Source organism: Bufo gargarizans, chromosome 1 (assembly GCF_014858855.1).
Source record: "Bufo gargarizans isolate SCDJY-AF-19 chromosome 1, ASM1485885v1, whole genome shotgun sequence".
Lineage (NCBI taxonomy): Eukaryota > Metazoa > Chordata > Amphibia > Anura > Bufonidae > Bufo > Bufo gargarizans.
The window spans coordinates 546,461,590-546,489,105 of record NC_058080.1 but is presented as its reverse complement, the minus strand read 5'-3'; the positions used below and the strand labels follow the sequence as shown (position 1 = coordinate 546,489,105).

At 38.9% G+C, this 27,516-nt stretch overlaps 1 protein-coding gene across 3 annotated transcripts; it reads right to left on the bottom strand.

Moving 5' to 3' along the window:
* TBX1 (T-box transcription factor 1) lies at positions 1-27,516 on the bottom strand. 3 transcript variants are annotated; one of them, XM_044275568.1, is made up of 9 exons: positions 27,327-27,516; positions 23,121-23,231; positions 19,139-19,496; positions 15,930-16,031; positions 14,491-14,662; positions 13,346-13,501; positions 5,704-5,771; positions 4,976-5,073; positions 1-1,734 (listed from the first exon to the last, which is right to left on the bottom strand). In XM_044275568.1, exons 1-9 carry the CDS (start codon positions 27,349-27,351, stop codon positions 1,352-1,354), a joined length of 1,473 nt encoding a protein of 490 aa, XP_044131503.1. In that variant the 5' UTR covers positions 27,352-27,516; the 3' UTR covers positions 1-1,351. The 3 variants fall into 3 exon arrangements, with proteins under 3 accessions (XP_044131503.1, XP_044131504.1, XP_044131502.1); XM_044275569.1 differs by lacking the exon at positions 27,327-27,516 and adding an exon at positions 25,280-25,423; XM_044275567.1 differs by lacking the exon at positions 27,327-27,516 and having other exon boundaries at positions 23,121-23,337.

The window sequence follows — 27,516 nt, the reverse complement described above, 5'->3', positions numbered from 1 at the left end:
GAAGACAAAAATAACATTTATAGGAAACCATTCTTTTTTCAGTTTAACAGGTTGTTTTTCTACATACATATCTACAAATGTATCTACACTTGTGTTTACAGTGCTTGCAGAAATGAATTGTTAGTTGCACAAGGGCATCTGGTAACGTAGGCATGCTATCATACAATCTCATCTGGAAAATAAATAAGAGTAGCTTTATTCTGTTTATTAACTAAATAAATAAAACTTCATGGGCGCTTCTAGTCTAGCCAGTGTAGTAGAGCAGTGCTTCCTTTAAACCACTGGGTTGATCAGAAGTTTTTGCACAAACCTATGAGTTGAGCCAAACGGATGTAAGACTAACGCAGTTCAAACATTAGTTATCACCCGATAAATAAGTGTTGACAAGGTGGCATCATATTGAAATGAATAATTGCACGGTAACTAAACTTACATCTGGAAAATACACAGCAAATGAATAAAAGTTGAGTTTACACAGCACACATCTTGTAGTGTCTCATTACGTTACACTGTTATGTGGTTGGGAACAAGCGAATAAGGACATAGCTGCTTGATGCACCACTATACATTTACTGTCTACTCAAGTGTGCTCATTTGTAAAGCAGTTTTATTATATTACTTGATGACTTTGTGAAGGAACATAGGCTACACAGTAAAAGACTTGCATAGTTATAGTTTAATAGCACATAATGTGCATTTAATTCACAAATAGTGCAGCCAAAACTTCACTCTCCAAAGGTAAAAAAAAAAAGAAGTTATTTTAATACCTCAAGGCTCATCTGCAACTGAGCCCACCATACTGTACATTTATTTCCAGGAAATACAAGAAAACAGCACAACAAAAGCATATGGCTTCTTTAAAGCAAGAATAGTGCACTTGACCCTGCAGAAGTCAATGCCCTGTGTGAATAGGTCGGGATCACTGGTTCACGAACAGAGCAGCTGTGGGGGCCGATACTGCACTTCCTTTTCCAGTAGCATTGGTAAAGCTGAACTTGTATAAAAGTCCAATTTACTGCTCCTCCTTAGTCTCTGTGCTCATCACCCTGCCCCCAGCACAGCATTGCAGCAAGTCACTGACACATCTCAAAGTGCCTTTGTTGGCAAAGCATGTCCTTTCTAGTGACACAGCATCATCAGCAGGATTAGGTGGAAGATCCAGCGCGCTTGTTGGTTGCTGTCCCAGTCACAATGGTAACTATGTCTGCCCTAATGAATTTAGGGTGAGAGCAACTTTAATTTCAGCAGTAATGTAATCCAAAGCATACACTACTGGACAATTAAAATCATGCATAAAACATCCATTGTCTAATAAGTTTAAATAGTTGTTCAATAAGATTATTCACTCCCGTTATCTTGGTCCATATTCATAACTGCTAGGTGCACCAGCTGCAGAATACATATTGGCGGCTGCTGGGTTCATATGATGATGGTGATAACCATGTCCTCTGATGCCTGGTAAAGGATAGGGACTTGGTCTGGTTTTTGCTCCTAGATAGTGATCATAGCTTGTTGGGTACTTGTATGGGTGGTGATGGAGAGGTTCTGAACCCTGAGAATGAGGGTCCAATCGGAGTTCATGGGGAGGACTGGGTCTGCCAGTACTAAGAGATACAAGTCCACCGGGCACAGGAAGTGATGGGCTGAGAACTCTGGACATTAGTTGTTGATGGGCTGCATCCCCGTGTAATGGAGTGCCACTGGTGTCCCTTTCGTAATCTCTCCTGTCTCCATCTGCAAAACAATTGAGTTAACATAAAATTATATTCTGTGCTCTACAGATATAAACTGTATCTAACTGCACTGGGAAAGAAAACATTAGACACTTTTGAAATAAATCTGGGCTTAGAGAATGTAGGAAATCAGTCTGACCTGTATTATTACCACTCGTGTCTTATTCAATAATTGCACACTTTTTTATTTTTGCACAGATATGTTATATTTGATTATGGTTATGATTGGGGCATTATATACTCTTGTTTGTGGAGATGTATTCCGCATATATGTTTGTTGGTGGTGTATGTAGGCTCATCCCTAGAAATCTGTATGATATTGGAAGATATTCTGTGCATAGACCATATATATGTGCTAGTTTAGCTTGCGGTTACACACAGTGATATTTTTTATAGATTTTTCTAATCATAACAATTGTCTCGTCTAACCAGCAACATTTTTAATATGTACCTGTCCAAAACTATTGAAGGCGCATTTGTACACACTAGGACCATGGTTGTATGGTCTGAAAATTACAATTAAAAGGCCACTTTAAGGCCTCTTTCACACGGGCGTCATGTTTTTTGCCCGGATAAGAGGCGGGTGCGTTGCGGGAAAATGCGCGATTTTTCCGCGCGAGTGCAAAACATTGTCATGCGTTTTGCACTCGCGTGAGAAAAATCACGCATGTTTGGTACCCAGACCCGAACTTCTTCACAGAAGTTCGGGTCTGGGATTGATGTTCTGAAGATTGTATTATTTTCCCTTATAACATGGTTATAAGGGAAAATAATAGCATTCTGAATACAGACTGCTTAGTATAATAGTGCTGGAAGGGTTAAAAATAATAAAAAAGTTAACTCACCTTCTCCTCTTGTTAGCGTAGATCCCGGTCTGTTCTTTAGCTGTGGACTGAATGACCTGAGGTGATGTCAGATCACATGCTCCAATCACATGGTCCATCACCATGGTGATGGAGCATGTGATCTGACGTCATCAAAGGTCCTTCAGCCACAGCTAAAGAACAGACCGGCCTCTACGCGAACAAGAGGAGAAGGTGAGTTAACTTTTTTATTATTTTTAACCCTTCCAGCACTATTATACTAAGCATTCTGTATTCAGAATGCTATTATTTTCCCTTATAACCATGTTATAAGGGAAAATAATACAGTGAATAGACTGTCACCTAGAACCCATGCGTGAAAATCGCACCGCATCCGCACTTGCTTGCGGATGCATGCGATTTTCACGCAACCCCATTCATTTCTATAGGGCCTGCGTTACGTGAAAAACGCACAAAGAGGAGCATGCTGCGATTTTCACGCAACGCATAAGTGATGCGTGAAAATCACCGCTCGTGTGCACAGCCCCATAGAAATGAATGGGTCAGGATTCAGTGCGGGTGCAATGCGTTCACCGCACGCATCGCACCCGCACGGAAAACTCGCCCGTGTGAAAGGGGCCTAAGGCTTCTTTCACACAAGTGATACAGATTGTGTCAGGATCTGTCTAGGAGAAAAGTGATGGTTTTGCATTTAGGTTGAATTAGCTCTGCAACTATGTTTTTGTCCGTTATTTCTTCACACGTGTGAAGAAAAAATGAAAAATAACAATCTACATCTTCTAGCAACCATCGGTAAAAAATTCATTGCATTTTGATTACATCCGGATGTTGTTTTTTTTCACACAAGCCCTGTTTCCTCCTATGAAGCCAGAGTTGCGAGAAAAATGCACAATATAGAACATGCAAGATTTTTCCTGAACACAAAGATGATGCCTCGCCTTCAATAAATGCATCGCATCAGTGCGGAAAACGTGTCAAAGAGATCTGAATCTCTAAACAGCTCAGCACTTTCTTCTAGTTAATTTATTTTATCATTCATTCCAATTGGCATCCTGCAGGCCCGACATGTTCATATCTGGCACTGAACAGGAAAGCACAAAGCTAAAATTAAATTCATGGATTAATACAAAAAAATGTGTTTGTTATTGCTGTTTTGTATTCAGTGGATCAGATGTTCTTTCACCCTGTTAGTAAAATAAACAGGGGGCTTTGCAATTGTTCAGAGCAAAAGCTGCTATCAATGCAAGCGAATCTATCTAAAAAGTAAGCTGTCTATTTTCCAGCACTTCACAGTCTAAGTGCAGGGTGGGGAAGAAAAGCAACAGAACCGTTGTGCGGAAAACCCCTCCAATCCTAATCATTGTGCTGAATTGAAAGCTGTGTCCTCCTGACAAGACATTCTTATAGGGATGAAATCTGAAAGAAATGACTGACAAGTATGTGCACGCTTGAAATTTCTTAATGTTGTGTAACCCTAAACAAACACAGACTGCATTTTGTTTGACCAGACCCAAAGTGTGCTCTAGAGGATGGGCCCCCTTGGTGTCTCTAGAAATGTTTGCACTGCATAATGGAAAATAAATGCATGCAAAATGTACCAGTATGTGACATTTTTGAAATCTAGAGTGTAAGAAGCAGGAAAAACTCCTACTGTGTGTGATTGTGTGTGCGTGCGTGGTATATGGCCCATAGTCTGCCAATCGTTTCCTGCTTTGAAAATACAGCATATGGAGGGGAACAAGGACTACTGTTGCTGTTCGTGTTCTGCTAAAAATAAGGAACAAAATAGATAAAATGCCCTAAAAGATGTCAAATGTTGTGATTTTTTTTTTTTCTACAGTCAGCCAGCAGATGAATCTAAATTAAAAGCCATCTAAGAATGTGAATAAACAGGTCTACAAGTTGGTGAAAAATGAAAAGTTGTAGATAATTACATTTAAAGCCTATCACCACTCAGGACCTGAAAGTCCAAATGTGATTCATATGGATGTGTTGGGAATGTATAAGCAACATAAAAAAAAAAAAGCTTGTTTTTATCATATAAGTATTATTCATTCTGACTATGAAGGTGTATCAGTGCTGTGGTGGTCAAACAAAGTGAGACATATTTGACAAGCTTTCAGGTGTCAGAAAGTTGGAAAATTTGGCACAAGCCATTTTCCACAAAGTGAGGCAGGGAATGATCATTAATTATCAATTACACCACAAAACTAACATTTATGCCAGCTCCTACTGGTGTAGATTTCCGTTCTGTTCTGCGCCATAATTATAAAGAAGTGTGCGCAAGAGGTATACAAACTGCCTTACAGTCATATAATGTCAGACTGTATCAATATGACAACACAATTGTAAGATTCCGATTTCCAACCCCCCCACATTGAACAAGTTCACGATTACCTAGGCTGCCATTTTACTGACCTTTGTCACTTCCATTCTGTGGAGGTGATGAAACCGGATTCCTGGACCTTGCAAATGCGCTCATGAGTGGGAGGGATCCTGGTCTATGGTTTCTGGGCCTGAAGGTGACACACATCATAAATATTTCAGAACATTTGTCCCCACACAATATTAACCTATCTAATAAAGCTTTATATTTTGTGCCAGCATGTGTGCTCCATTAAGCAGGATCTTATCATTTTATTATACAGCTCTTTTGTCTTATATTCAAGATAAGAAGATTTCATATGAAGGACACGACCTACACAAGTGTTTTGCGTTTTTTTTTTTTTTTTTAATTAGTAGTAAATCTAGTGATAAATTAGTCAGTAGCTATTTTAATAACACTGTTTTCCTCTGGTAGCCTCTTACCCTCACTGTACTCCTATCCACTGTGTGGTGAATTTGTAATATCCTTGTGTAAACACACTGAACTGAGGCCTGAAACAAGCAGCCACTTGTTCTATGAAAATATGATGCAAGTGTCTGTTTTGTAAAGATTTGCTTGTTGCAAGTTAACCCAGTTTATAAAACTACAAATGTAAGGGTATGTCAGTGACCTGCTATGAATATTAGGTACTAATCGTTTTAATCTGAGTTGTATTGATAAAAAGTATAATAAAATACGGTGGAGTTTAACTGGTTGATAGGGTAACTACATGTGTGTTCTTCTCCATAAATAACATTTGCGGTAATTCTATTTTACTCACCAGTCCTCTGGGTCGCAGTCTCTGAAGCCCTTGGCAAATGGGTTACTAGCGATTTTAAGTTGTGTTATCTAAAAAAAAAAAAAAAAAAAGTTACTAAAATGATGACCTATCACAGGACATAAAAATATGCAAAAATACAACATATCACAATGTAGAAAATTACTCTTTTTGTTTGCTCAAACTAGAGGAAATTTTTTTTGTTCCAAATGTAGATTTTTTTCAATGGCCATATATAAATTATACATGATATATCATTTCATGTTTTTTGCTAACTATATAGTTTGTACCCAATTAGCTTACATTTAGCACAGATTTTAAGGACTACAGATGAGGATTTATCTCTTTTAGTTTACATTATCACAGGATGAGCTGTGCAAATACTGATTGACATACGTGATTTATCATGAGAATTGCAAAGACATGCGCAATTCTGAAAATTCTAATGAAAGCTGTGTCTCTGAAACCTGCTCTTAAAGGAGTTGTCTGAGATAATTAATCGTAAAGGAATGCTTAAAAATGCTGTAAAAACTGAAAAGGATTGCACTCTCGCCTCATTCTCTTGCGCCATTCTCCGTGCTGTTGCTTCGGTCTCTAGACTGACTGCAGTGGTGACATGCAGGTATACGGACGGCACATCACTGCTGCAGCCAATCACTGTCCTTAGCTACATTCATCACAGAGAAGAGCGCAGTATGTCATTTATTTTTTATGTTGACAGGATTTGGGGACATTGCTAGAACTTTTAGTTATCTCATACAACCCCTTTTATCATCAAATTAATAATTGTTGAGGTCTTATGCACAACAAAATTTGCTTGCAGTTCATTTTGTTTTGATTTGTAATACAGAGCCAAATTTAGTGGCGGAGACAGCGTACACATCCATATGTTTTCACAGCTGTATTTCCATACAGAGCATGCATAACTCAATACAGTTATATTCCATCACATGTCGTATTAGAAGAGAGTGGAGCTGGGGGAAAAGGTGTCCATAATAGGGATTGATGTAGTATTACATTTCTGTGACATCTGTATTACAGATCAATATTTATAGGTTTAACATGAGAGAAAATACAGTTATAAAATATGTATATCAAAATACAAAATAAAAGCCCTGAAACATAGCAAAGCTTAAAAATAATACTGATTTAAGGAATTAATCCTTCATATCTTAGCTCTGTATTTTAGCTTTCCTTTCACAGTTGTATTGTGAACAAGGCCTGAGTGTAAGTAAAGGCACCAAACGTAATGCAGTACAACATTTCTACTTCAGTGCTTGTGATGTGAAGTATTAAAACGACTACAAAGCTGCTGGATTTTTCTAATTAAAAAAAAAATTCTATTTAATCAAAAGAGAACTTGAGCTTAACAGATCAGCGGTATCCATATTTATTTAAAGACTCATGGCAAAACAACAACCATGCAAAAATATGTGAACAATGTGCAATAACCTGTTGGTCTGAGCTAAACCTGCAAGTACTAAAATGGCGATGCGACATAAGAGAAAACTATTTTGTCAGCTGGCAGGAAAAGGGGGACTTTTTAAATGTATTGAATGTATTCAGCAAGGTTGAGCTATTATTAAAAATTCGGAACATAAGTCAAAAAGTGGGGGGAAAAAATAATATATAACGGATTGATTCACATTACAAAAAAATAAAAAGGTAAATAAAAAACATTCTGTTTGATTATATTCTAGATGAAATAAAGTATCAACCAGAAATAGGAAAGTGTGCATCAAATATACATAAGTGTATTGTTATAAAATGTATTATTATATAGTGTCAGCATTTATTTAATAAATTTACTACATTTTAGTAACACTTCCAGTGATAAAGAGCAAAAATGCAAATCCCTAATAATAACGTGTTTTATTCATTGACGTGATATGTATATTTTCTTTTATATGTAATATTGTCATATGAGGTGTGAGATTATTGTTCTCGTACAGTTTTCCTTTAGGACAGATTTAATGCATTAAGATTAGTGTCTAGATCGAGCTCTCAGGGTCCTATTAGACAGAAAAATATTTTTTCATTAACGCGCAGCGATCGATGATTTAGCGAGTTGTTTGCTTTCAGAAGAAGTTCAATTCCGTGAAATACACGTTAAATATTTTTTGCTGTTTGCTCATCACAATTGTTTTTCTTTCATTTACACTGCTAATGACCGGCAGATTTCTGACCAGACGAGAGGATTCGGTGGCGACTAACAGTAATCTTTTAGTCAGGCAGATTTATCCGATCCATGGAAAATGATTTCTCGTTTGTCATTTGATCACAGCACACTGTTACATGCGACAATCATTTTTGAAATTCTAACAATTATACAAGAATTCAAGTAATAATCGCTCAACCTCCATAGGCCCTTTTAGTGTGAAATATATTTTTCTGATTGTATTGCTGGACAAGGAAGCCTTCTACAGAGCTGAACCTTTCTTCTGTTCATACCACATCTCTCTAGGCGTAAGAGGCAGAGAAACAACCATTGGCCCCTTTGACACGAGTGAGTTTTCCATGTGGGTGCAATGCGTGATGTGAACGCATAGCACCCACACTGAATCATGACCCATACATTTCAATAGGTCTGTGTACATGGGTTTTTTTTCACGCATCAGTTCTGCGTTTTTCACGCAGCCCTGACCCCATAAAAGTGAACGGGGCTTCAATGAAAAACGCAATGCATCCGGAAGCAAGTGCGGATGTGATGCGTTTTTCACTGATGGTTACTAAGAGATGTTGTTTGTAAACCTTCCGTTTTTTATCACACGCGTGAAAAACGCTGAAAAACACATTGCACCCGCGCAGCGGAAATAACTGAACGCAATCGCAGACCAAACTGACTAAACTTGCTTGCAAAATGGTGCGAGTTTTACTGAACGCAGCCGGAGCCAATCCGTATCGTTCGTGTGAAAGAGGCCTTAGGATCTGTAAATGAACATATGGGTTTTTCTCCACAGAACTAAGCAGAGCCATTCAAAAACACCAGTTCTAGCAGATTGAGGTCACTGGGAGAATAGGAGGGTGTGTAGCATGCACTTGTAAGAACATGGCACATTATAGAGATGGGTCACCAGCAGAGCAGCAAGACAGATCACTGGTGTGTATTTATTTGGCTCATCTGGGACAAGGCTGGGCATTCTCTAAATTTAAGTAAATCAGTGGATAAAGTATGTGATTGTGAGTTTCCGGAATGGGTTGAAAAACAAACTTTAAGCCCTTTCTGTGACAGTTTCAGACTTAGAGGTCAAAGTGATAGAAACCAGGAGAGAGGCAATGAGAGGGGGAGAGAGAGACAGAGCAGCTGTCCCGGGTCATCAGGAAAATGCCAAGCTCACAAGAGTGCCGGGGACTACTGCTTCCTTCTCCCTGTGTCAGTCATAGGTGATGATGTGCATGCACTGCATGGTTTTCTCTACCCTAAACGACACACAGTGCACTGCTTGGCCTATTGTACCCATAGTAAAACACGGGGCAGTACATGACCTACAGTACCCACAATACACAGTGCATTGCACTGCATAGCATGCTATATTAATAACAAACTAGTGGTAATAATGACAACACAGTGCACTGCATGGCCTGATAATAATAAGCCCAACAACACACTTCATGGCCTGATAATAATAATAATTAGAACAACACACTGCATGGCCTAATAATAACAACACACTGCATAGTCTAATAATAGCGACACTGTATGGCCTAATAATAACAATAACACACTGCATGGCCTGATAATAATAAGAACAACAACACACTTCATGGCCTGATAATAATAAGAACAACAACACACTTCATGGCCTGATAATAATAATAATTAGAACAACACACTGCATGGCCTAATAATAACAACACACTGCATAGTCTAATAATAGCGACACTGTATGGCCTAATAATAACAATAACAACAACACACTGCATAGCCTAATAATAACAACACACTGCATGGCCTAATAATAACAATAACAACAACACACTGCATGGCCTGATGATAATAATAAGAACAACAACACACTGCATGGCCTGATAATAATAATAAGAACAACAACACACTGCATGGCCTGATGATAATAATAAGAACAACAACACACTGCATGGCCTGATAATAATAATAAGAACAACAACACACTGCATGGCCTGATAATAATAATAAGAACAACAACACACTTCATGGCCTGATAATAATAAGAACAACAACACACTTCATGGCCTGATAATAATAATTAGAACAACACACTGCATGGCCTAATAATAACAACACACTGCATAGTCTAATAATAGCGACACTGTATGGCCTAATAATAACAATAACAACAACACACTTCATGGCCTGATAATAATAAGAACAACAACACACTTCATGGCCTGATAATAATAAGAACAACAACACACTTCATGGCCTGATAATAATAATAATTAGAACAACACACTGCATGGCCTAATAATAATAATACCACACTGCATAGCCTAATAATAACAACACACTGCATGGCCTAATAATAATAATACCACACTGCATAGCCTAATAATAACAACACACTGCATGGCCTAATAATAACAATAACAACAACACACTGCATGGCCTGATGATAATAATAAGAACAACAACACACTGCATGGCCTGATAATAATAATAAGAACAACAACACACTGCATGGCCTGATAATAATAAGAACAACAACACACTGCATGGCTTGATAATAAGGTGGAGTTCACACTCCAGTTATTTGGTCAGTTATTTCCAACAGTTAGGACTCATGCACACGAGCGTATTTTCTTTCTGTGTCTGTTCCATTTTTTTTCAATGGGTCTGCAAAAAAATGAAAGGTATTCCGTTTCCGTATGTCCATATTTCCATTCCGCAAAAAAACAGAACTTGTCCTATTATTGTCCGCATTATGGACAAGGATAGGACTGTTCTATTAAGGGCCAGCTGTTCCATTCCACAAAATACGGAATGCACACGGTCGTCATCCGTGTTTTTTGCGGACCGCAAAATACATATGGTCGTGTGCATGAGGCCTTACAGTGAGCCAAAACCTGTAATGAAGCCTCCACAGAGATCATGTATAATGGAAAGATTTGCACTTGTTCTGTGCGTTTGACCTACACCTGGTGTTGGCTCACAATAACTGATTGAAATAATTGGCCTAAGAACAAAAACACACTGCATGGCCTGATAATAATAATAAAAATAACAACACACTGCATGGCCTCATAATAATAAGATGAACAACACAGTGCATGGCCTGATAATAATAAGATGAAAATCACACTGCATGGCCCGAAAATAACGATAAGAACAACACATTGCATGTCCTGATAATAATAAAAGAACAACATCACGCTGCATGGCCTGATGATAATAAGAGGAAGAACCAACAACACACTGCATGGCCTGATGATAATAATAGGATGAACAGCACACTGCATGGCCTGATGATAATAATAGGATGAACAGCACACTGCATGGCCTGATGATAATAATAGGATGAACAGCACACTGCATGGCCTGATAATAAAAACAACAACACACTGCATGGCCTGAAAATAACAATGAGAACAACACATTGCATGTCCCGATAATAATAAAAGAACAACAGCATGCTGTATGGCCTGATGATGATGATAATAATAATAAGAACCAACAACACAATGAATGGCCTTATAATAAGAACAACACATTGCATGTCCTGATAATAAAAGAACAACTGCACACTGCATGACCTAATAATGATAAAAAGAACAACGACATACTGCATGGCCTGATAATGTCAATAATTGATAATAAACAACAAATGGCATTGCCTGATAAAAAGTAATAATAACAAAGGCTGCACTGATAGTAATACCATAATAATAAACAACACCGGGTGCACTGCATGGCCTGAAAACAATAATAAACAACACACTGTGGCCTGCTAATAATAAGTAGGAGAAAACAAAACACTGCATGACTGTATAATAATTTAAAGAACAACAAAAACCTGCATGATCTTATAATATTGATGATACATAGTCCACTGCATAGCCTGCTGTAGTTATAGTACCACATGGTGCACTGTATAGGCAGGTGTACTTATAATACCACATAGTGCATTATATAGTCTGGTGTATTTATAACACCACGTAGTGCACTGCATAGTCTTCTGTAGTTATAGTACCACATAGTGCACTATATATCCTGCTGTAGTTATAATACCACATAGTGCACTGTATAGTCTGCTGTATGCACTGTATAGCCTGGTGTACTTATAATACCACATAGTGCACTGTATAGCCTGGTGTACTTATAATACCACATAGTGCACTGTATAGTCTGCTGTAGTTATAGTACCACATAGTGCACTGTATAGTCTGCTGTAGTTATAGTACCACATAGTGCACTGTATAGTCTGCTGTAGTTATAGTACCACATAGTGCACTGCATATCCTGCTGTAGTTTTAGTACCACATAGTGCACTGCATATCCTGCTGTAGTCATCGATATCTATCTGTCTAGTTTACATGGGTATATTGGAGGCTATGGAGCAGTGGCAGGCACTTCCTTAGCACAGCAGGCCTGGCACATCTAGGAAAACAGAGAAGTAGCTTTGTCCAAACACAACCTGATTGACATGTCACAGTGGGGAAGTAATATGGAGTCAGAGTGCAGCGGCTCTGGGTTTACATAGGTAATGGTATCCCTGTGGGGTTCAGGCTTGTTTTCTTTGCCTCCTGATGTCCATCACTTGCATTACTGGCCAGAGCTGGGCTCTGCTCCCACTTCCTGGAGGAGCTGCTGGACAATGCCTTGAGCAGATGGCACTGGAGAAGATGGGGGGCCATTATAATAGCTGATCTATATGTCCTTATTAGCATGTCATTAAAGTGGCCTGACCCGACTTCTAGAAATTCCTGGACAGCTCGTAAAAGTAGGGAAAAAATTCTACTGTCATAAAAAATAATTGATGTCTATGATTTTTCAAAGCTGGAGGAGCTTATAATTATTATTATTATTGTAATTATCATAATGTTATATTTCCCAGTGAATGTTCATAAAGTATTCCTTTTAATATCATATTATTCACTATGGTTTTCTAAATTTTATGTAAGTTAGCCAGGTTAAAAAAATAAAAATAAAAAAAATCCTATTGCAGACACATTTCCTATAGCCCTGGCAGTAGATTACTAGTCATGCTGTCTTTTAAGAAATATCCAAAGTAAAAATAAGAACATAAGATAACAATAAAGCACATTAAGCAGCCCCCCCTCTATGTTATGTGATAGGGAAGAGGAAATATCGTGAGATTTGGTGACTATCACGATAAGGAAACGATAATATGAATTAAGGCATAGGAAACGTCACACTGTCTGTGGGGCCCCTGGGCTACACTTCAGATATTTGGCGGGAAATTCTCAGTCATGAAACTGCTGCCAGTCTCCTCAGTCAGAACTCCATTGTGTGCAGTCCTATTTCCCTTCCAGCTATAGATTCCTATAGACATGTGTGCCTTATACTGTCTCCTCGCGGCCATACAATATGACAATAAACTATCACTAAACCTATTTTGGCATTGGTGTCATGAGCGGAGCCCACGGCCTCTCCGCCATTACTGGGGCAGCGTAGGAAGAAGATACTCGGGGGCGGGCGCACACTCACCCGGTGGTTCTGATAGGCTGTGACTGCTGTGAAGCGGGTCTCCTCAAACACGAAGGTCTTAAAGTTCTCCTCTGCGTACTTCTCACTGTCCTTGCGGGGGTCCACATACACCACATGGAAGCGCGGCTGGTACCGGTGCATGGAGTTCAGGATGATCTGCAGGACAGGGAAGAAGCCCGAATCTTTACCACAAGTCACCAGCAAACTAGAGTAACCATTCCCCCATGTGCGATATACAGAAATCTAATCATGGCTGGAATCAATGATGGGAGGTAAAGGAGTACACAGCCAGTAGAAATCAGTGGGGCACATAAGGACAGACATAACAGACATAGTACAGTAGGCAGAAAATAATAGACTATAGATTGTATTCAGCAAATAGAGATAAGTGTGTAATAGAAGAAAGATATGTGTAGATATAAAACAGACAAATAATAGAAAAATAGAGATATAAAATAGATCTGTATAGATAAAAATAGAGATAACATAAAACAATAAGTAAATATATATTAGAAAAGATCAGATATACATAGATCGAATATATAATCATCAAGGATGAACAAATAGATGATTGTAAATATATGATTTAAAAAAAAGATAGGTAAGAATAAAAAAACGAATATATAATGAACATTTTAGATGATAGATTTAGATAGATATATTATACCAGATAGATACAAACATAGATAAAAATAACATAATAAAAATGACCAGAATGCAACAAAATAAATAGATGATCAAATATATAATGGAAAAGACAATTATAGATAACAGTCGATAGATAAAGAGAGAAATATTAGATAGATAGATAGATAGATAGATAGATAGATAGATAGATAGATAAAGAGGAAAGTCCCAGTGAGAGGACTGAAACGTCAGGTTGGTGAATAAAGAACACTATTTTTGAACATAACCCTGGGGATGCCCTGGAATTTTCTTCTCTAGATAGATAGATAAATAGACAATAGATAGGTAGAGATAGATAAATAGATAGAGACAGATAATAAATAGATAAATAGAGATAGATGATAGATAAATAGGTAGAGATAGATAATAGATAGATATAGATAAATAGATAATAGATAGATCATAGACAGCAGCCCCAGTCTATGGTGGCATCACAGAGATGCTTGGCTCGCACTCACATGGCCGTTGTCGTCCAGTAAGTTATTGGTGAGTTTCAGTTTGTCAAAGGAAACGATCTGCTTCATCCACTGGGCGCCCTTGGCCGGAGAGTCGGGGTGGTAGTGAACCCTGCCGGGGGTGGCGGGGTCAGCCTTGCCGGCCACTAACCAGGACGAGCTGTGGAAGGCATATCTGGGGGAAGGCACAGGACACCTCATCACTGGTGGTCACCATCACTGCACCACATATCTGACACACATGTCCGACCTCGATGCGACATGTTTTATTCCTCGGTGTGTACATAGGCCTGGTGTGGTGTATTCCCTGTGTACATGCACATATATGTCTGTATGTGCCCCTCGTGTGAAGTCAGGGCACGGCTACTGGTTACCTGGTGGCATTTTGAAAGAGAAGACCAGGTGTGAATGAAACAGGAGTTGTATCTGTCTTTTATGTATTCTCTCTATAATGTGTATACTATGTGTATAATGTATATTGTATAGTGTATAATGTGTATACTATGTGTGTAATGTATATTGTATAATGTATTATGTGTATGTGTATACTGTTTGTATAATGTATAGTGTATTATGTGCATACTATGTGTATAATGTATATTGTATAGTGTATAATGTGTATACTATGTGTGTAATGTATATTGTATAATGTATTATGTGTATGTGTATACTGTTTGTATAATGTATAGTGTATTATGTGTATACTATGTGTATAATGTATATTGTATAGTGTATAATGTGTATACTATGTGTATAATGTATATTGTATAGTGTATAATGTGTATACTATGTGTGTAATGTATATTGTATAATGTATTATGTGTATGTGTATACTGTTTGTATAATGTATAGTGTATTATGTGCATACTATGTGTATAATGTATATTGTATAGTGTATAATGTGTATACTATGTGTGTAATGTATATTGTATAATGTATTATGTGTATGTGTATACTGTTTGTATAATGTATAGTGTATTATGTGTATACTATGTGTATAATGTATATTGTATAGTGTATAATGTGTATACTATGTGTATACTATTACTATTTGTGGTGTATGTGGGACCTCTCTAGGACACGGAGGCGGTATATACTCCTGTAATGTGTATACTATGGGCAGCTCCATCATGGATAGGATCTCTACATAACCTTCTCAGCACCTCTCATACATGCACACCGATATCGCAATAGTGTGCACACAGCAGGTCATTGCACTGGCACTAACAGTACTGTAAGGAGTCCCAGACACTTGTTATACTGGTTGTGAAAGTATGTATAGTACAATAGCAGTGATACAGACAGATATACATTCATTCCATTGGCCGGCATGCAGACCTCCTATGATATATACATATGTAATGCCCCACACATGTGTCATGGAGTCACCCAGAGAGGACATGTACATGAGGAGAAGCCAATAGTCTAGAAGGATCTCTTACCGATAGCGTTTATCGTCCACTGGTACAAAGTCCATTAACAGCATGTAGTCAGCCATGGGGTCCATCCCGAATATCTTCACCTGGAAGGTGGGGAACATGCGCCTGGTGGGGGAGGGAGAGGAGAGATGATGCCCCCTATCTGATCAGCAGACCTAGTCCCCTCTCCTGATTGATGAGCCTATAATGTTACCTCTATTCCCTGCCTACCCTGAGAGGAGGCCTGCAGGCTACTGCCCCCCTGCTGATAGCAGGGCCTCATCCCTGACCCTCCAAATTCAATTTATTATATTGTTATATAGAAAGCTGATCGATAGATAGACACGTAGATAATATATAGATATGAGATATATAGATAATAGAAATATAGATATGAGATATATAGCTAGATAGATAGATTAATAGATAGATCAGACAGAAGATCTTTGAATCGCTTGAACTTATGATGACTGGTAGTCATTCAAGTTATTACTTTTATCTATATTTTTTACTTTTATATCTATGTATCTATCTATCTATCATATATATATATATATATATATATATATATACACACACACACACACACACACATCTATTTATTACTTGTATCTATTTGTGTTACTTTTATATCTATCACTTGTATCTATATGTGTTACATTTATACCCATCCAGCTTATGTGATCAATGAGACCCCGGTGTTTAATTTCTTTCCTGCCTATGATTTGCACACAGAAAAAAAAACCTCTTTCAGGACTTGTTCATTCGTTGAGTTCTTGAAATGTGAACTTGCATAATGAGGACTGTGCGGGATGCGGTGCGGACGGTGTCACCAGGACAATGCGGGGACAAACAGGTAGCTGACACACACATCACTGATTTTCCCCATCACTTCCACTGCTCAAAAGCGTTTGTAACTCATTTTACTCCTGAACTGGTTTCCAATAGCCTCTAAATGTAAGGAGATGTCACCTCATCCATTGCACCTACTGGAGATGTCAGCGCCGGTGACCCGTGTGACTAATTCAGGACTTTCTTCTCAGATTGTGCCCCACAGAAGGAAAACCTGCCATCTTACTCCCTCATCACCTACAGCATGGTATAAGTCAGTATGTATATAGGTAGCATCTCTCATAGTATTAAGATGAAATACATCAATAAATCTCTCATAACCTCATAGTAGTCGAATAAATCACTATTTCTTCATGTTATAATATCTGATAGAATTCAGTAAATATGTAGCATTAAATGGAATATATCTATATTTGTATATGTTATAATCCCTGATGTTGTTCAGGAAATGTGTAGTATTAAAATAGAACAAGGCAATATGTGTATATGGTATAATCTCTCATGGCATTAGAGATGTATTATAATTGAATAAGGCGATTTCTTAAAATATTAAATTTCAATTAGTCCATACCTATATATCTTATAATCGTTCATAGCATTCAGTAAATGTTTTTTTTTGGGGGGTGGGGGGGGGGGTTAAAAAAAATTAAAATTAGCTAAGTAAATCAGTGTATATCTTATCGTCTCTCATACAGTTCAGTAAATATTGTGCCCAGATGTACTGCTAGTTTTTAGGCTATTTCTGTGACATTTGGGAAACAGTCATTTTCTCTAGTTTTAGGGGGCACGGCATTTTGTATAACGGGGACTAGATATGCAAAATAAATATTATTGGGATATGAAGTGAGTAGAATATACAGTTTAATACCATAAAGTCGAGGCTTTGACAAAAGGTTTGACCCCGGGAGTCCTCAGTGTGATATAAGTGAGAGTAATGGTATTTATTTGTCCTTGAAATTGCTTTAAATCGATTTTCACCCGGTGATATGCAGCAGCGGCAGCAGCAGGGGGTGTCAGGCCATGTAGCACCCAGAACTGGACAGGAAGAACCTGCGTTTCAGTCTTTGCCCTGGAGCTGACATTTCTCTGCTCGTCCTATCTATTCTGCACAATCACCTGTTGAGATGTAATTGGATTCAGTAATTGGGATAATATTTGCTCTGAACTCCGAGAGGAAAAGGAGCAAACACCTAGGAGATAGAGGAGATACAGGAGGTCAGGTCTAGAGGAAGCCTGGGGACAATACAGATAAGGCCGGGGCCCTCCACAATGTGTGCACTAATGCCCCGAATACAACACAGATACTTAATAAAACATAAATGTAAAGTATTCTGTATTTACTAAAGCCAGGATAACGTGGAGCTTAATGGAGAATACATCGCTGAAGTAGAATCCTACATCTCCCACTCCGATCATTATTCCAAGTTAATCATTATTATTATTATTATTATTATTATTACTATAATTATTTATAATTATATATTAATATTTATTTTAATAATATTAGTATTTATTTTAATAATATTAGTATTTATTTTAATATTAGTATTTATTTTAATATTATTAGTATTTATTTTGGTAGTAGTATTTATATTATTATTATTATTCACAGGGGGATTGCAGGCCTCTTTTCACACGATATATTCAGGGTTTCTGGAGAAATCATTTGTGGGATATCCTGATCTCCTCCATTGTCTACCTGACGTGGGAATCCTCCTGATGGTTCAGCTCCAGATTGTGCAGTCAGCACCCTAGGGCCTCCAGGTTTTTACAAGGCACAAATCTCCCCTTTTTCCTATAATCCCAGTGGTATTTATGCTGCCGTTTTGGGTGGTTATGAAGTCTTGGAGGGGAATTAATGAAATGAATGTCTTGGTGTCAGTAAATGTACCTGCTGGGATCAACCTTTCAGTGTGTAATGCTATAATATAGCATGTTATATGATGACACTACATAATGGATCCTAGCAGGTGGTGAGTGGCCATGTTTTCATAACCGCTCACTGTAAATTATTCAGGTTTTCCCTCCACAAGGGCTATGCCAATTATTGTAATTACACCAAGAAATATTCCCACTATGAAATCATCTTTCTAAAAGGGTCACAGTTTCCACTGCCAGCATCCAGCTTCCCCGGTGGATTGTTTTCAGGCCTGGAGAAGTTCACCCTGGTCACCAGCTCCTGACAGATTGTGAAGGAAATTCTAGCAGAACATAATGTCTCCCAGTATATGCCCAGTGATAGGACGCGTCTTATGGTCTGCAATACATATGATCCCTTTAAAACCCAGCTACACATGTGTCCCAATTTTAGCAATGCAACACACAATGCATCCTACCATTTGGATGGGGGCTAAAAGTCGCACAGGGGAGTCTCTCCTTACCTTCCAGCCTTGGTTACGATCATCTCTGTGCCCAGCTGGTTAAACTCGTCCCAGAGGGCCTTCATCTCCAGCTGCACGGTGATGTTGGCCACCTTTGGGTTCTTCTTGACCGGGGCTTTGCTGCTGTTGCTGCTGTTGCTCCCAGGAGTGGAGGAGGATGAGCAGCTGGAGGACGAGGCTCCAGCACTTTCCGATTCCGGGCAGGCATGGCTGGAGCCAGGGCCGAAGCTGTAGGAATGCTGAGCCGCAGAGCAAGGTTCGTAGTGAGCTTCGTGCTGGCTGTAGGGGTCCCCCGGAGATGGGGAGAGGTGGTAGCCCCCAGAAGCGTTTAGGCTACTCAGGCTGTTGGCTGTGAAAGCTGCAACATCGCAGAAATGCGAGAGCTGAGTGAGCCAAGGACTGGAGATTGCTGAGATCATACCCAAAAATAATAATGAAAAAGAAAAGCAAAAAGAATAAAGCAGAGGACAAAGCTTATCCAAGCAGGGCTGCGGCTACCTGAGTCCAGGCTAACACTGCTGCATGCAGGAATTTGGGAGAACAATGTAGGTGATCTGGAGGCTGCTCCCTTCCTGGTGTTTGCTCAGCCCAGATGATCTACGAGCAGCTATAGTCCCCCGGCTGCCTTGAGTAACCTGTCTGTGGACAACATTCCTGGATTGCTGGGGCCAGTCAGATCCTTCCTGTCCTTGGCACTGGACTGGGTAGAGTGGCCCTGGGAAGAGCAGCAGAGCTCCTGGTTGTGTGCTGGGCTTCAGCCCTGAGTCTTGTGTCTTATCTCCTCGCCTGCTCAGAAAGGCAGGGCCTCCCCCTTCTGCTGGAGAACCGGTTCCTATTGCTATTTGGAGAAGCAGAAGCTTGGGCTCGCAGGTAATGCGTCCTGTCCTCGCTTGTGGGACCCTGATGGGATGATTGACACACAAGTGCCTCTTCTTACCAGAGCTTCCTCCTCATGACACCCACTTTTCAGAGCAGTTATATAAGGCGTCACCCTTGCTACACCCCCTCCTCTCTCCCACTACTGCCCTCCCCTTCCTATTGTTTGAACAATAGATATACACACTTGTGTAGACCTCCATCCTCAACTAAACAAACAGGGCATTTTTACTGCCACTAAAAGCAAACATCCAGCACCAATGAGGTGCCACATACCCTCCTCTGTACCTGCCCTATATCTGCCTGCTAGGACAGGGATTGTACTCACAATGAATGGATCCTTTTCTTCCTGCCCATATGTGTGACATATTTGTGATAATGACTATGGTAAGCACAGGAGAAACATATAGGATAATATATGGATGCCCAGAAATCCTGCAGATGATCCAGTGCACTTAACTGTAAATATGTAAAGCCTGCTGACATTGGGTAATGTAGGAACTATCGTTGTTGGGATCTATATGGTGATGTTTATTATTACAATAGGTATTATTTTATAATATGCTTTTATATGCTTATGACAAAATAAAATACAAATAAATATCATTCGTTTTTTCCTTTTTTACTGGTATGTATTCATTTAATTAATTTGTGTGGTTATTTTTTCTGTCACAAACTCCCAACATTGCTAAACATTTGTCATGTTGCATTGACTCCATGACTGAATTCTTTTTTTATCTGTTTCGGTAATATTGTAGCAGCGCCTCTCACCATGTGCAGTGTTGTCTGAGGCTGTCATAATTAAGCAGTGTTAATAAGTAGCCTCTGGTAATAATCTGCTGATCCCTTGGGGTACTGATATTCTACCTGGTTTTCTTGCATCAGTGGATTTGAGGCTAGATGCGACCTGTTTATGACCTGTGCGCCCGTGATGGCTGCTCACATGAATGCTATTATCTCATATTTCTCCCTGTTTTCGGCTACATTTCTATATAGTAACGGACTCATTTTATGCAATAGATACAAATGTGTGCGGGGAAAACTTGTATTTTCTTTGGTGAACCTGAAATTCGGATTTGCTTGGAACAATACTCTTGACTGCGCCAGATACATAGACTGTTGTATATGAGCAGTATATGGTTGGGTGTTGTATATGAGCAGTATATGGTTGGGTGTTGTATATGAGCAGTATATGGTTGGGTGTTGTATATGAGCAGTATATGGTTGGGTGTTGTAAATGAGCAGTATATGGTTGGGTGTTGTAAATGAGCAGTATATGGTAGGGTGTTGTATATGAGCAGTTCTTGTACATGAATGTTGGATATAAGCAGCTTTTACATATAGTTGTAATGTATGAACAATTTTTGTACAGGGGTAGTATATATGTGCAGTTCTTGTACATGGATGTTGAATATAAGCAGTTTTTACATATAGTTGTAATGTATGAACCATTTTTGTACAGGGGTAGTATATATGTGCAGTTCTTGTACATGGATGTTGTATATGAGCAGTTTTGTACATGGATAGTGTATATATGCAGTTGAGCAGTTCTTGAACATGGTTATAATATATGAGCAGTTTATGCACATGGGAATTGTATATTGGCAGTTTTTGCACATGGGTACTATATATGTATATATGCAATTCTTGAACATACATGTTGTATATGAGCAGTTCGTGCACATGGCTATTGTATAGGAGCACTTATTGCCCATGGATATTGTATATGAGTAGTTTTTGCACATGGGAAATGTATATTAGCAGTTTTTGCACATGGGTAGTATATATGTATAATTGCAGTTCTTGTACATGGATATTGTATATGAGCGGTTCTTGCACATGGATATTGTATATGAACAGTTCTTGCACATGGGTTTTGTATATGAGCAGTTTTTGCACATGGATATTGCATATGAACGGTTCTTGCACATGGATATTGTATATGAGCAGTTCTTGCCCATGGTTATTGTATATGAGTAGTTTTTCCACAGGGGAATTGTATATTATCAGTTTTTGCACATGGGTAGTATATATATATATAATTGCAGTTCTTGTACATGGGTATTGTATATGAGCGGTTCTTGCACATGGATATTGTATAAGAGCAGTTTTTACACATGGATATTGTATATGAGCGGTTCTTGCACATGGATATTGTATATGAGCGGTTCTTGCACATGGATATTGTATATGAGCGGTTCTTGCAAATGGATATTGTATATGAGCGGTTCTTGCACATGGATATTGTATATAAGCAGTTATTGCACATGGATATTGTTTATATAATGTACATTGATGTTGTATAGGAGCATTTTTTTTTACATACAGCGGTTCTTGCACATGGATATTGTTTATGAGCGGTTCTTGCACATGGATATTGTATATGAGCGGTTCTTGCACATGGATATTGTATATGAGCGGTTCTTGCACATGGATATTGTATATAAGCAGTTATTGCACATGGATATTGTTTATGAGCGGTTCTTGCACATGGATATTGTTTATGAGCGGTTCTTGCACATGGATATTGTATATGAGCGGTTCTTGCACATGGATATTGTATATGAGCGGTTCTTGCACATGGATATTGTATATGAGCGGTTCTTGCACATGGATATTGTATATGGGCGGTTTTTGCACATGGATATTGTATATGAGCGGTTCTTGCACATGGATATTGTTTATGAGCGGTTCTTGCACATGGATATTGTATATGAGCGGTTCTTGCACATGGATATTGTATATGAGCGGTTCTTGCACATGGATATTGTATATGAGCGTCTCTTGCACATGGGTATTGTATATGAGCGGTTCTTACACATGGATATTGTATATGAACAGTCCCTGTACATGGGTAGTAGTGTGCTGTGTACATTTGCACAAGAAGCCTTTCATGTGGCCAGCAGAGGGTAAGATGAGGACAAGAACAAATTAAGGCATTTGAGGAGTTTATTATTAGGGATCTGCGTGACACGTTACTGATCCAGGGCATTACCGAGGGCACTTGTTGGCATAGACAGGCTGAGGCATTGTGACAAAAGAGATACCTGAGAAAATGTGATGATGAGAGCTACTTATGGGAATGATTAGTGACAGGGACACTTACCCTCCATATCCCTGGTAACAGCACTGAAGTGCATGCTCATGGGGTGGCACTGGAACCTGCAGAGCTTCTCCAGGGCAGCGCTGGGCTCCTCTGTGTCCACTTGTTCTGAGGCTGAAATCAGAGAGGCGATACTGAAAGCATTGGCTTTAGGGGAGAGAGGGCTGCTCTCTTCCATAAGGGAGCAAAAATAGCAGCGCCCCTTCCAGATAGTCCCTCTGTGACACCATTCAAGGGAAGGAAACTGTCACCCAAACATAGAGAAGTGCTCCTTACAACAGCAGGGTGCCAACAGTCACTTCAACCCCTTCTGTCCCGTGGATCGGTAACTTCCATTGTCTGCTCTAGGATCACCCCCTCCTCCCCTGATTCATCGGTATGATGTGATTGTGTAGCCCTTATCTGTGCCCAGTGGCAGCCAGTAGCTGGGTGATGTCACCAGTGTGAGTGCAGAGAGCTGCCCGCCTCCTGGAGCTGCACGTTCTGCAGGATTGGGATTTAAATAGAGTCCTGTCAATCACAAGCCTAAGTGCCAACTGGAGACTATGTGCAGGTCCCTGCAGCCAGGATGTCCGCAGAACTCCTGTACCAATATATATATATATATATATATATATATATATATATATATATTGTGCAGATAGATCCCAGATATCAGTGTGGGAAAGAAAGGAGGCCTTGGTGCAGAATAGTGGCAGATCTCATTAGTAGAGGATTTTGGGATGTATCCTCCTCATATTACCTGATGAAATAGCCCTTTCACAAGCTCTCTCACAAACATGATGCTTCCTGAGAATTACCAGCTTTTAGGGATATACATTCCATGTGTCCTCACAAATATACCTTGCCTAGAAGAACTGGTGGCAAAAAAGCAGGTAGTGCACAGCATAGTCCGAAAGCAGTGTATGAGGATGAGATGCATAATGTGGTGGCTACAGATTTCATTGTCGATATTACTACCAGTCGCCCACTAACTGCTAGAGCTGAGATCGCATTCATAAGTCATTGAGTACTGCAATCTCCATAGAAGAAGCAGGAATGAAAAAGCAGTGCCTGCTGTGTGTCTGTATAATAATACTTCTATTATATTATTATTATTATTACTTTTATTATTATTATCATCATCATTCATTCCTATTATTATTTCACGCACAATGTCAGGATTACACGCATCCAGATGATGATCTCTGTATGGTTTGTTCTCTTGTTCCCGCTCCTGATCTTTTATTATTATAATTGGAGTCCTAGGATGGACCGGTATTTATTGATGGGTTTCTGGAGTGGCAGCGAATACAGTATATATATCATGTGTCATGGAACTAAAGCCCTGGAGGCACATGCTGGGTGATGGTTATATTCCAGCTTGTGCTTGCATCTATTCTCCATCAGGAATGTACATGGCGGCTATAGCAATGCACCTCTCACACACCCCTGTCCTCACTGATTTACAGTTAAAAGTCGAATAAATCACATAATCAGATAAGCTCTCCTGTAACCTATCATTTGTCCTCACCTCCTCTTATTTCATTGAATGTCTAATCAGAACCTACAAGTCACGACCATCATTACTCTTCTTTCTGCATACAGTATAGCATGCGCAGTATTCTTCCAACATGTAATGTTCTCAGATAATACACTTTATTTAGGACTAAGGCAGAAAATACTATAATAATCACATGTTATGTGTAGAAGTAAAATATAGATCCACCTATCTAGCGTTCTGGTCTCAGAAGTAATGCCTGTGCTTTATATGAATTATTTTGTTGTTAAATCTATGTATATATATATATATATATATATATATATATATATATATAAAAATTTATTTATTTTTACATAACATTATATTATGTGTTTGATGCCTCTAAAAGCGGAGTCACAAAACCCTATATAATTGCATGTGCTTATATATCCTATCCAATATATACTACAATGTATACTGTACATCATGATGAATTGAAAATAATGTTTAATCGAATATCTATTTATCCATCTCCTATCTATCTATCTATCTATCTATCTGTCTAATATCGATCTATTTAGATATTCTTTCTTTCTCTATCTAGAACTCCAGGCAATCAGTAAATATTGCTGTATTGCTGTTGTACAGCACTGGAGAACTGGTCTTGTGAGTTGTGTTTTGTGCTGACAGTTGTACTTACTCCTGTGTATGACAGGTAGACAGGCAGAGGTAAGTCGGCACTTCCTGGCTTCAGGCTGCAGTCATTTAAAGGGGCCCAGGGACAGGCCTGGCATCCAGTGCATTTGCGCAGCCACAAAGAGATTCTTCTGTTTATCCCAAAGGTAGAAAGTCACCATGACATGTCTTAGTGTAATATTTGTCCTTCTATTTTAAAGAGCCCCATCACCTTTTATACTGCAGCAGAATTATTATTATCTACAGATGACTCCAAAGGAGCGTGAGACAGCTAGGACTCCGGATACAGAATCATTTCCGCAGCATCTTCCTACCAGTTCTATCTCTACCTGCAGATAACACAGGGCTGGCACCTTGTTCCCGTTCCTCATAGGCGATGTCATCACACAACAGACAGTGGACTATGCCTCGGCTTTCAAGGGGTTAAAGGGCACTCCATCTATCACCCTCAGGACCGTCAACACCCATCGTTATGTCTTTTGTTATTTTTTTCCTGTTGCTGTTATACTGAATTGACCAACCAGGGCAGGAAACCGCAGTCTGATTAAATAATAGAGTTCTATCCAGACTCTGCGACATTGTTAGCATATTTCATATTGTGAGGAAAAGTGCTGGTCCATGGGATGTGGACAGTAAAGGAGGAGCCGCTCAGTCCCTGCATATTGTACAGGAGACATCAATCTGCCTGTTTATTATGCTGCAGTAATGAGATCCTGAGCACCAGGCAAATTTCCTGTCCAGCCCCAGTTACCATATTGTGTTTAACCATCACTTAATCCTCACATCAACAGATCAGATGACTTATGTGCTACAACCTTCCACTTTCCTCATTGCATTCCTTATTTATTTGTTTCACCCTAGATGGAAAGCAGACCAAGTCTTAACATATTTGCTGACACTTATTACATTGCACGAAACAAGAGATCACTACGGTGGGGCTGGAAAATGCCCCCAAATATTCTGATTACATCCCCTCTACAGACCTGAGTCCTGCTAACAATGGTGAATGTGTCACATCTCTCCTGACAGTACAGGGGAAATGACAAGGTCACCAGCTCAGCCTGCTTTACCTCACAGCTCCAAGGAATGTGCCCAGAAATGGGGTGAAATCCGCAAATCTAGACCTGCTGGGGCTACAAATACCCCTGTATCTTCCAGGAAGGATCTTAGCTTCCTTCTAGAATAAAACTCTTTATAGGAAAACATGTGCTGATCATAATACGTTACCAATATAATACCAATCTCAAGCTGAGTATATATCCTAGAACTGTTTATACAGAACTGAATATTTACATACAATAAAATCTATCTATCTATCTATCTATCTATCTATCTATCTATCTATCTATCTGTTATCTATAATCTATTTATTTACCTATTATCAGTCTATTATCTATCTACCTATCTATCTATCTATCTATCTATCTATCTATCTATCTATCTATCTATCTATCGGTCTATCTATCGGTCTATTTATCTGCTTGTTATGTATAATCTATTTATTTACCTATTATCAGTCTATTATCTATCTATCTATCTATCTATCTATCTATCTATCTATCTATCTATCTATGTATCGGTCTATTTATCTGCTTGTTATGTATAATCTATTTATTTACCTATTATCAGTCTATTATCTATCTATCTATTATCTATCATCTATTTATTTACCTACTATCTATCTATCTATCTATCTATCTATCTATCTATCTATCTATCGTTTTATTTATCTACTTGTTATCTATAATCTATTTACTAATTATCAGTCTATTATCTATCTATCATTTATTTACCTACTATCTATCTATATCTATGTATCTATTATCTATCATCATTATCTAATTGTCTCTATCATAATTAAGAGACAATTTGAATATGTAGAAAATACATGTACCTGTTTAATGTGGCACTAGTGTCTGATTTGTGGCCCCCTAGCGGGGTTTCTCTGGCTCTAGTGTGTACACATAGAGACACCTGACAGAGGGTCTGTACTGCTGAGCTCCCCAATATACTGAACCCCCCATCACAGAAAGAAGAAAACCTCTACTTACGTCTTAGCTTCCAGTGTGAAAACATTCACTTGTCTCAGAGGAGCCTTGGCGATGGGATGTGGCAGCAGTAGTCCCGGATTTATTTATACTGTTCCCATCACAGCATGCAGTCCTGGCTCCGTTTTCTCTGCCCTATAAATCCAGCGCAGGATTTCTTATGGCACTCACCAGCCAACCACCATGCCTGGCA